Here is an 11,099-nt window from a genome sequence, read left to right on the forward strand (position 1 = left end):
AAATCCTTAAAAATAATAATAACAATAATAATATAATAATAATAACAATAATACCAAAAATTTCAATTCAAATATAACGTCTTTACAATTTTTACGAGGCTCTAGATGATAATTGTTTCCGACGTGTCGCCATTTCTTGAAATCGTCGAAGAATGGCCTCATTTTCAATTTTGTTAAAAATATCCTTCTCAATGTATACAACTAAGATATCATTCATCCAACCGTCTCCCATTCTGTTTCGCAAATCAGTCTTGATAAATTTCATCGAAGAAAATACTCTCTCAACAGAGGCGGTCGCAACAGGAAGGATCAGAGTCAATTCAATCAAACGGTATACCAAGGGAAAAGCCTTATCTCTTGTGGTAGCGACCAAAATCTTTGCAAGATTTCCCAAATACATTTACCACGACTAGTTGGAGCTGATGAGCAAAACAATGGATGTACTTCGCAGATCTATTTTCATTCAGTATAAGGGTTTTTAGACCATTGTACTCACCCCGCATATTTGATGCACCATCATAGCCTTGACCTCTTAACCGTGATAAAGATAAAGCATGCTTAGCAAACACTGAGTCAATCCCTTCCTTCAATGACTTTGCTGTAGTATCAGTGACATGTACCAAGGCTAAGAATCTTTCTATAATCTCTCCATTATTGTTCACGTATCTAATAACCAAAGCCATTTGCTCTTTTATCGATGAATCTCGCGCTTCATCAACCAATAGAGAGAATTTGCGATTTTCAATATCTTCCAAAATAACTTTCGTAGTCTCAACAGCACAACAATTTGATAATTCCTTTTGAATCAAAGGACTAGTCATCTGATTATTACGTGGAGCGTTCTCCAATGTAACTGCAGCTACCTCTTCTTTATGCTCACAATACCATTTAAGTATCTCTAGAAAGTTTCCCTTGTTTGTAGACGCAAATGATTCATCATTCCCACGAAATGGCAATCCCTGTCTTAACAATAATCGAATCACATCTAAAGAAGCAGTCAAGCGAATGCGGTAGTTGACTTCGTCTTCCTTATCATATTTCCTCAAATTGTAATCAACACTTTGTCTTTGATTTTTAAACCCTTCAAAAAGTATTCTGGCCTGATCATGTGTGCTATTTGCTGAACCTTCATGTTCTCTAAAAATAGCAAGCGCCTTTTTCCAATTTTTAAAGCCCGTACTCACGAATACATCATCTCCAAAACGATTGGCATTAATAGGCTTGAAAAGATAACACCAAAAACAAAATGCCGCTTCTTTTTCAACACTATATTCCAACCATATATGTTTTTCAAACCATTTAGCTTGGAAGCTCCTTTTCTCTTTACCATACGAAGTTTTCCTAAAGACATGACCTTTCGGTTGACAAGGCCCCTTAGAGACATATTCTCTTCGAATGCGATCCCTTATTTGAACATCATAACTAGCAATAGGACTCCGTAGCCCCGGGTCACTAACTATGTTTTCCGGATTAACTTCAATATTGATTCTTTCTTGATTCAAAATCGCATTCGGGTCACTAACTATGTTTTCAGAATTAGCTTCAAAACTTGCAACATTGATTCCATCCTGGTTCACAGTCGAATTCGGGGTTGCAATACTCGAACTAGAAGTTGAATCATTCCTTGATTTTTTAAAATATCGATGCATAACTGTAGCCAAGAATAAACAAGATTAATTAGATAATTTGCATTCGTACATTTTAAATTATTGCAACGTGTAATCTACTAATAAGAAAGTAAGATAATGCATTAGAAAAACATTTATGTTAAATTCATGCCACAACTGCATATTTTTATATATCAAATTGTAATGATTCAAAAACTTGTATTATCACAATTCTCAAAGGTTAATTATGTTTTTCCTATTCAAGCAACAGAATTAAAATCATAATAAATAATTTTAGGTTTCATGCCATTAAATCAAAGTAAAAAGTTAAAATCACAATTAGAATCAAACCTTTTAATTTTTCTACAAGTATAGGAGACCCTTGACCTCTGATTTCTGATATGATTTTGCGGCTGCTGTAATTTGCGTGCGCCTCCGATATGATTTTAATTGGAGAAGAAGAAACGTTACTTGTAGTATAAATTTGGGCTTCTATATTCAATAAAGGCTATTTTAGTTTATCTATTATTATTATTATTATTATTATCATTATATATTAAAGGCCCAAGTCTAATACTCCAATCCAATATAATTAATGACCCAATTTAGAAGCCCAATTTCACCATGTGTCGTCTTCTTCAAATTGGGGGTCTCTCAACCTCTTCGCCTCTTCCAGAAACTCACAGACGCAGTATACATAAAAATTCAGGCTATCCGAAGCCGGGGCGGAAATCCGACGGGGCGCGGCTGCATAGGGGGGGGTAGGGGTCCGGTTCCGGCCAAGCCCCCGCTGGAGCGGTGGCTTGGCCGCCGGTATCTCCGTCCCTGACTCCAAGATCTCATTCTCTAATCGTTAAAAGCCTTTATTTACCAACAATTTAACCCAATGTTAATAACTATTGTTACATCCCAATTACCAAGTGGGCCTGGTTGAATTGATTTCACATTTATCAACGGAAACAAAGCCCAACTTAATCCGCTTCAGAAGTGGGTCTGGATCAACCCAAACCTCAAACTTATCATCCCCAGATGGGCCTATGCTAGACTGAACTGGCCCGGCCCACTTTCCGACTCTAAAGTGCAGAAAATAAAACGTCTCTATTAAGGTGAAACAGAAGGAATACTTACTCCATTTGATAAGATGGTGTTATTTTAAAAATGTTAATTTGCTTTTCTAAATATATCACCAACGTTACGAAAGCCGTCTTTATTGTTGGCGTCCCAACTAAAATTAGAGGACGCAAATGAAAACGTATTAAAAAAAACAAAAGGTTAAGTTAACTTATCCTTAATTTAAGAACTTTCTTTTGTGTCATAAAATTGTTGCTATTTTTAAAATTTTCTGACGCTAGTAATTTGCATCTTGATTTTTGGATCCTTAAAACATACAATAAGTTTTCTTAGCATCGATATAATGTCTATTCATTAGTACTTTCAACCATTTAAAAAATTGATCAATAATAATCATCATTTATCATTATGTAGCGTGTGATCACTGTAGAATACATTAAATATCTTTTAAGGATATAAAAATTGAGACGCAATTATTAGTATTTGATTTTTTAAAATAATCGTAATTTAAGACAAAAAAGCATCACTAAGTTGAGGGTAAATTATTTTAGTTTTTATTTTTATTTTTTAGAACACTTTACTTATGTCATCTAATTTTAGGTGGGATACCAACAATAAAAACATACTCCCCCTTGTCCTATTTTAGATGACCCTTTTTGTTTTTCACACATGTTTTGAAAAAATTATTATAAATAATTAAAGTTAAGGAAAAATAAAGTAAGAGAAATAATAATGTAGAAGAGAGTCTCTTCCATATTATTATTTCTTAATTTACTTTCCTTACACTTTAACTATTTATTATAATTTTAACAAAATATGTGCGAAAATCAAAGGGGTCATCTTAACTGAGACTGAGGGAGTATTATAAAGCGTTGTGGTATAATTCGAAACGTTAATAAACATCCTTAATAGGACCAAAAAAAATATTCTTAGTTATTTGTATTGTTGTAGTGGTTATTATTAGGGTTTTTGGCTTTTTAAACCAAAAACTTTCCCCGAATTCTGGTTTTTCCCATGAACTATGAAATTTGTTTTTAAAACCACAAACTTTCACTTCGTTTGGTTTTTCCCCCGACGGGTCAATGGCGAAACCTGGGTTGTCTACGTATCAATTTTAATCCTATTTGTCATTAAAGTGAGGGATGATTATTATGAGAAGAAGAGAAAGGAGAGCTGTGAGGAGATAGGTGGGAATTTCCCCAATATGGGGAGCCTCCCGAGCGCGCCGGAGGGTGAGCAGGTCGTGGCTGGGTGACCGTCTTAGCTCGTCGCGGTGGCTGGGGAGGTCGAAGTGAGAGGATGAACGAAGATGGCTGAATTTTGATTGAGTCGTAAAACAACGTTGTTTTAGGGTCCTAAATCCGGCTTCCATGTCATTTTTTCGACTGTCCACGTTGGATAATTTCTAGACTGGAAATGTGTTATTCGGGTCGGATTGGGAAAAACCAAACGAAGTGAAAGTTCATGGTTTTAAAAACAAATTTCATAGTTCATGGGAAAAACCAGAATTCGGGGAAAGTTTTTGGTTTAAAAAGCCAAAAACCCTTATTATTATTAGAACTCATCATAAATTGATCGATGAATAAGTCGTGACTAGAACAATATATTTGGTATGATGATGATGTTACTATTTTCTTAACTCACACTAGTTACACCCATTCACATGTAGAATATTTAATACTATAATGTTTTTCTCAATTAATATGTATGTGTAAAACTTGATCATAAATAAATGACCGATTGGCTAGAGGAGCATATTTGGTGTGAATGGATTCTTCTTTATATAGTAGAATTTTTTTAATTATTTTATTTTATTTTAATTATTTATTAATAGTATATTTTTTCAAAATAGTATAAAAAAAGTGTAATAGTATCTTTTATGAAAGTGAGGAAATATTATTTTTCGATCTATGTTCATCCATATACACAATACATATTTTTCCTTTCTTCAAAATGTGTTAAAAAAACCCATCATAGAGTAATAAAGATAAACTAAAGTGTGATCAAAAGGTTGGAAATTTAAATAATGTAATCAAGTTGAGTTAGTAGATAAACTAATTGTGCCAAATTGAAAAGCTATGAAGTAGTATTAGTAGTAAAATTAAAATGGAATTCCCAAACGGTTAAAGCATCTTATTACGACGAGAACAAAGTGAAGAAGATAACAAGCAGACAAAAAAAAAAGAAAAAAAAAGGTTGGCCAAATCGGATTTGTTATGACGTACAAGTCCAAACAACCCCCAGCTTCCTACGGTTGTACCACGGGGAGATGGATCTGCTGCGGCTCCAAGTTGATCCTCGAGCACGAGCGTACAACTTCCCCAGCCAGTGGTACCATGGGGATGTTGTCGCAATTGCATATCTCGATCATGAACCCATCCGGATCGTGGAAGAACAGCTGGTCCACGTACACCCCGCCTTCCTCTACTCTCTGCCGCACCAGATCAATCCCCATTTCCACCAGCTTTTTCTCCACCATCGCCATGTTCTCGCACTGTCATCAAATTTACAAGAAATTAACTATTTTTATTAGAATTTTCTAGAAATTGAGTAGCTACCTGAAAAGAAATATGATTATCTTTGGGATTAATCACAGTTTTCTTGGGCATTTTTTCTGGATCGTCTGATCGCAGTAGATGTATCCCAATCCCGTGACCAAACAGCCTGCAAAAAAAAAAATGATGATGATAGTAAATATTTTAATTTAAGATGAATTAATTATTACCATGCGCCATCAAAATCGAATGAACCGGGCCTTCTAACTGGCACAAAGCCAAGAACGTTCTGATAAAAATCAGCAGATTCTTCAACTGATTTGCAAACAAGCGAGATATGATTCAAAGAAGAGAGACGTAATGGATTTCCCTTGTTATCCTTCATCTTCAACAAAAATATTAAAGAATTTCTAATTCTTAATTAATTCAACCCAAAATCTTTATCAAATCAAATTGAAGATTTTGGGGAAATAATCGAGAAAGTTGGAAGAGTGAGATTGTGTATAGGAAGAGAGAAATAGATTGATAAGAACAAGATACAAATGGAGGAACGCAGAGCAATTTATAGAGTAGTTTTGAGCTCTGTTTGGAGTTTGGACAAGTGTAGGGTGTTTTCTCTTAACAAGATTCCAGCGTTTTCTCTTAACAAATTCCAGCGTTCGGAGGGATAAAATTTCTCTTAACAAGATTTCGGTGTCGCGATTGCAATCATCGGAGCGGAGGGATAAAAGGTAATCGCTCCGACGGATAAAAGGTAGTCGCAGAAATTTTGTCCGTCGATCAAACTAAGAACAATACAAAATTGAAATTGAATATTTCTGATTGATTTCCGAAGAGAATAACAATAGCCCTATTTATAATACTAATACTAAAGAAATAAATATCCTAATTATATGGAAAGATATGACAAATCACTAATTAACTAACTAACTAAATAATAATAATAATAATAATAATAATAATCGTATCACCAATTGTTAAGAGATGATTTCTTTTAACAAGATTCCGGCGTCGAGATTGCGATAGTCGGATGGATAAAAGGTAGTCGCGGGAACTTTGTCCTTCGATCAAACCAAGATCAATACAGAATTGAAATAAAAGCATAAAAATAAAATATCAAGATAATTGTATTTCTTATTGATTCCCAGAAGAGAATAACAATAACCCTATTTATAATACTAATAGTAACTTAATGAGCAAGAAATAAATATCCTAATTATATGAAAAGATATAGCAAATCACTAATTAACTAACTAAATAATAATAATAATAATAATAATAATAATAATAATAATCGTATCAGTTTCTTACATGTGACACGTAGATCCCACGTTGCTGACTGAGATTGTGAATTAATGGATAGTATTTTTGGTAACAACTTGGATTAAATCAAACTATTCCAAAAGTGTTAATAGTGTAAAGGGATCACAGCTAAGCACCTATCAAATTGTTGGGTTAGGTCCCAAATTTGTCGGCGTGTGGGTCAGAAAGATAAAATGGTTTCACCTGAGATAGCATTTTCAAGAAAAAAATAGAAACATTTTTTGGTTTAGGAAAGCTCTAGAACCACAAAAGTTAGTTCTTGCCTGATTTTAATTAGATTGATTTGGAGTTTGGAAATTAGTTTTATGCTTTGATTATAGTTTGTTTCATGTTACTTTCAATTTCCTTTTTTATTTCAACTAGAAAATTGCTCACATGAACATATAAATGAGTGAAGTATTTGAAGATTTGATATGTTATAAAAACGCCATATTTCATTTATTTTAAAAATGATTTATATATTGTGTGTGCGTGCACGACGAGCTCATGGTTTTTCGGAGGAGGAAAGGATATACATGTGCTGTGAGAGAGTGCGTGTAACAAAAAGTTTACGTTTAGTATTCTAAAAAAACTAGGAATTATATTTATAGTACTACTGTATAATTTTATTTTTTTGTCTCACTTGACCTATTTGCGAGGATATATCTTGATTTGAAAGGTAAAAGATTAACCATGTACTTGTAGTTAATGTACAGTTGTGCTCATGTCTCTTAGTATACAAAGTTTTGTTTGAAAATGTTTGTTGGGCTTACTAGGATGCTTATCTTGATTGTTGAATAAAATGAGTGAAATAACTCTTCCAAACACGAAACTAAATCTTAGTTTATCGTTTGACGTTTTTTTTGTTTTGATAATTCTTCATATTTGAATTATCCCAATTGCACGTTTAAATAATGTCTCAGGTTATAGATGCATGGATACAACATGACATAAATGGTTAAGAACATTATTTGATCAGTTGACTATATGACTTAGAGAGAAGGTATTAAAATAATAATCTTATTACGTAGTCCATACATTAATTATTCGTATAGTAAAAAAGTATAATACTTATATTAATAAAAACACCAACTGCATTTTGCACCTTAATTAAGCGGAATTATTTAATATTTATATTATTTATTTTATTATTATTAGTTAATCTCATAAGAAGCATATTTCTCTTATGCACATGAAAAACAATTAAAGCAGCTGTCTGTGACATAAAAACACAGAAGCAGCAAACACAAAATGATAGGAGTGAAATGATTCGGTAGCAACTTGTTTAACACTTTAATTAATCAAAATCATAATTAATTAACCTTAGGTGTCTATATTGCACTTTACTTAATTTGGTCGAGCTGGCTTCACATCGCACTGATGCAAGTAAAGAAAAATATTATTGAAAGACAAAATTTATACTATATTTATATCGAAAAAGAAAAATGAACTAACAAAAGGCCTAATAGATTTAAGTGAGCTCAAAAGCCTCATTACGTGTTCTCGTTCATCACTTCAAAAGCTTACTAGTTTAAATCATAACTTTAGATTAATTTCTAGTCAAAGTTGGTATATAGTTTTACCCTATATTTTGAAGTTTGATAATTAATGTTAAGAATTTGGGTGTTGTCCTTGTCACACACGCTATAGTGTAAAATTGATACGTGTATTACCACTCCTTTGTGGGTAAAGTAAAAAGTAGTAAAAGGTAAAAGAAAAAGGCGGTGCAGCACTATGCATTTAACTTAGTGAAATGAAAATTTGATTTGTCACTATGCATTTAAGATTTAACTTAATGAAGTACTATAATTAATCATCACCAGTTTTCCGGTAAACTTAGGTCTTAGCACGTGGAGTATTACCAAACAGAATGACGATCAAATAAGGTCTAATTGTCAAAACGATTTCTCTTCAAATACAATAAAATTGAGTGTTTAAATCACCACGGCTATAACAATAGTAAACGGGAACCATTATCCTCCTTAAAAATGTGCCTTGCCACCATTAATAATTTTCTTTTCCTTGTCAATCATATAATTCCTCGTCTTCTTTACTGCTCCCTCCGTCCGCAAAATGTTATCCATGTTTGACTTATCATGAGTTCCCTCCGTCCTCAAAATGTTATCCATGTTTGACTTATCATGAGTTTTAAGAAATGTGAAGAAAAATGAGTGAAAAAAGTTAATGGAATGTAGACCTCATATTTGTATATTAATTTTGTAATAGAACGAGAGTGTAATGAGTTATTAGTAGAAAGTGAGGTCCATTTAACAAAAAAGGGGAAAAAAAAAGTGAACAATATTTCACGGATGGACCGAAATGGCAAAACTGGACAATATTTCATGAACGGTGTATAAAATATTTACATATATTAATCAATCATATGATTTTTGAATTTTTTTTGCATAAATTAATGTAAATTGAATGAAAGTCAATGGGAATACTCAACAGAATACTACAATTGTAGAGATAGTTGAATCAATTGAAGTAAACAAATGAAGGAAGAATGAGTTTTTTTTTTTTATACAAATAATTAGTTATTTTTTAAAACAACGTTATTTTTTTTTAAAACAACGTTATTTGATGTTAAAAAGTTGTCCATCTCTTTCTTTTCATCCTAATATTGTACTTAGGCATTTCATCTAAACTTTATTTTGGCATCGCGATTCAATAATAACTCCAACGAATAAATGTCTGGAGCTCTATAATTTGATCATGATGGGATACACTAAGTTATATCAAAAGGACAGTACATTCACCTTGATTAAATTTAAATTATAAATTACTAAGTTCTAAAATTTGATTAAAAACATTATTATTAATCGAAATTTAACCCCCATTGCTTTCAAGACGTGGTTTCTTTTGAGTCCGTAAACGTCAAATTGATCAAATGATTGAAGCCCCGAGCGGCGACGCTAGTAGAAATTTATTGATAGCAAATGATTTCAATAATTAAATTGATTCTCATTTTGACCTTTTAAAATAATTTTTGTGCATGAACATTATATCTTAGTCGAATTAAATTATGTTGATGTCCTTTTCATGTTTCACCTTCTCCAGAGGCAACATACATTATGAAGTGGCAACAATATTAAAAAACATTAAGAAATCGCTTAAGTAACCTGCTCATTACTCATTAGTAATATAATATCACTAATTTTCAAGCGAAATTCATCATTACTTTGACAAATCGTATCTTTTGGTAGGAACTAATTAAATCATGCATATACAAATAATTTCGAGTTGATTGCGGTTGTCTATAACCGTCAGTTATTTATTTTTCCTAATCCAGTTGCGTATTGGTTGCAACTATATGAAAATTATTCGTTACAAAATAGGAGTATTGTTCAGAAAAACGTGTGTATTATTTGGGCCGTTGATCCACTAGACAGAGACACGTATATACGTAGCATTGTGATCATTTGAGATTTTTTATGCTAATTGAGAAATGAGATGCAATATCAGTCACTCATTTTTATTAAATGAGTGGTTCAAATTTTTCCACATACAAAATATCTTTAGATTAATTAATTATAAAATGGCAGAATAGTAATATCATGGTAAATTTTATTCAATAAATATTTTTTTTAATTTTTAATTTTATTTTTTTATTAATTTTTTTTAAAATTTTTTAAATTTTTATTTTAAATTTTATTTTAAATTTTTTTTAATTTTTTTTTTAAATTTTTAAATTTTAATTTTTCAACTACATATACAATCCATGTCAACTACACACATATAATGTCAATTATGTGTACAATCCATGTCAACTACACACATATAATGTCAACTATGTGTACAATCCATGTCAACTACGTATACAATTCATGTTAACTACATAATATAATGTCAACTACATGTACAATTCATGTCAAATAGTATTTATTGAATAAAGTTGTTGACATTTGATGTGTAGTTGACTTGAATTGTATATGTAGTTGAAATTTTTTTTTAAAATTTAAAAAAAAAATTAAAAAAAAATTAAATTTTTTTAATAAAATTACAATTATGCCCCTCTGTTGACATAAACTACATGCTGTTGACATTTCACAAATATTCTGGATGAGTGGTTGAGATTGCATCTCAATTCTCAATTAGGTTGATAAATCCCAACCTAACAAGACCCTACATATGTATGTGTACTTATAAAAATATTTTACATACTCGAATATTTTACATTAATGTGATTTTTAAGAATGAGTGACTAGAATAAGAGCATAAGGAGGCTCGCAACTATATGACGTTCACCTACCGCCGTTACGAGGGAGAGAGCCGCATCCGCAATCCTTCGACTGATGATATGTCGTGCACGCTTCCATCACTCGACCAGACACATATCCTTATATTTTGAGGCAAAAATTATGGGTAGATAGACCATCAAAGATAATACTGACTTATATAATAAGTTAACTAACACTTAAAATAATCATATAAGTGTATATCTAACCATTATCAACTTATTGAAACTATGATAGGTTAAACTAACGCAATTTTGAATTCCAAAGTCCATATAAAATTCAATGTGGGTTACATTTAAATATTGGGCCAAACAATTGAATTTTAATATTTGGCCCAGTAACTCATATTCTGATCTTCTCATAGCGTAAATGAAAGAAACACCTTA

General features: G+C 31.8%; 2 protein-coding genes across 2 annotated transcripts; both read right to left on the bottom strand.

The window, feature by feature from the left end:
* Positions 1 to 350: 350 nt before the first annotated feature.
* On the bottom strand, positions 351 to 1,649 carry LOC125209915 (zinc finger MYM-type protein 1-like). The gene has a single exon (XM_048109492.1). It carries the CDS (start codon positions 1,647 to 1,649, stop codon positions 351 to 353), a length of 1,299 nt encoding a protein of 432 aa, XP_047965449.1.
* Positions 1,650 to 4,779: 3,130 nt separating this feature from the next.
* On the bottom strand, positions 4,780 to 5,949 carry LOC125212407 (glyoxylase I 4-like). Its single transcript, XM_048112573.1, has 3 exons — positions 5,404 to 5,949; positions 5,237 to 5,342; positions 4,780 to 5,172 (listed from the first exon to the last, which is right to left on the bottom strand). Exons 1-3 carry the CDS (start codon positions 5,556 to 5,558, stop codon positions 4,927 to 4,929), a joined length of 507 nt encoding a protein of 168 aa, XP_047968530.1. The 5' UTR covers positions 5,559 to 5,949; the 3' UTR covers positions 4,780 to 4,926.
* Positions 5,950 to 11,099: the final 5,150 nt, after the last annotated feature.

Source organism: Salvia hispanica, chromosome 3 (assembly GCF_023119035.1).
Source record: "Salvia hispanica cultivar TCC Black 2014 chromosome 3, UniMelb_Shisp_WGS_1.0, whole genome shotgun sequence".
NCBI lineage: Eukaryota > Viridiplantae > Streptophyta > Magnoliopsida > Lamiales > Lamiaceae > Salvia > Salvia hispanica.

Coding starts and splice junctions, on each gene's coding strand:
- LOC125209915 (XM_048109492.1), bottom strand. CDS start 1,649: ATGCATCGATATTTTAAAAAATCAAGGAATGATTCAACTTCTAGTTCG.
- LOC125212407 (XM_048112573.1), bottom strand. CDS start 5,558: ATGAAGGATAACAAGGGAAATCCATTACGTCTCTCTTCTTTGAATCAT. Junction 5,343..5,403: donor TTCGATTTTGATGGCGCATG/GTAATAATTAAT, acceptor TTTTTTTTGCAG/GCTGTTTGGTCACGGGATTG. Junction 5,173..5,236: donor ATAATCATATTTCTTTTCAG/GTAGCTACTCAA, acceptor ATTTGATGACAG/TGCGAGAACATGGCGATGGT.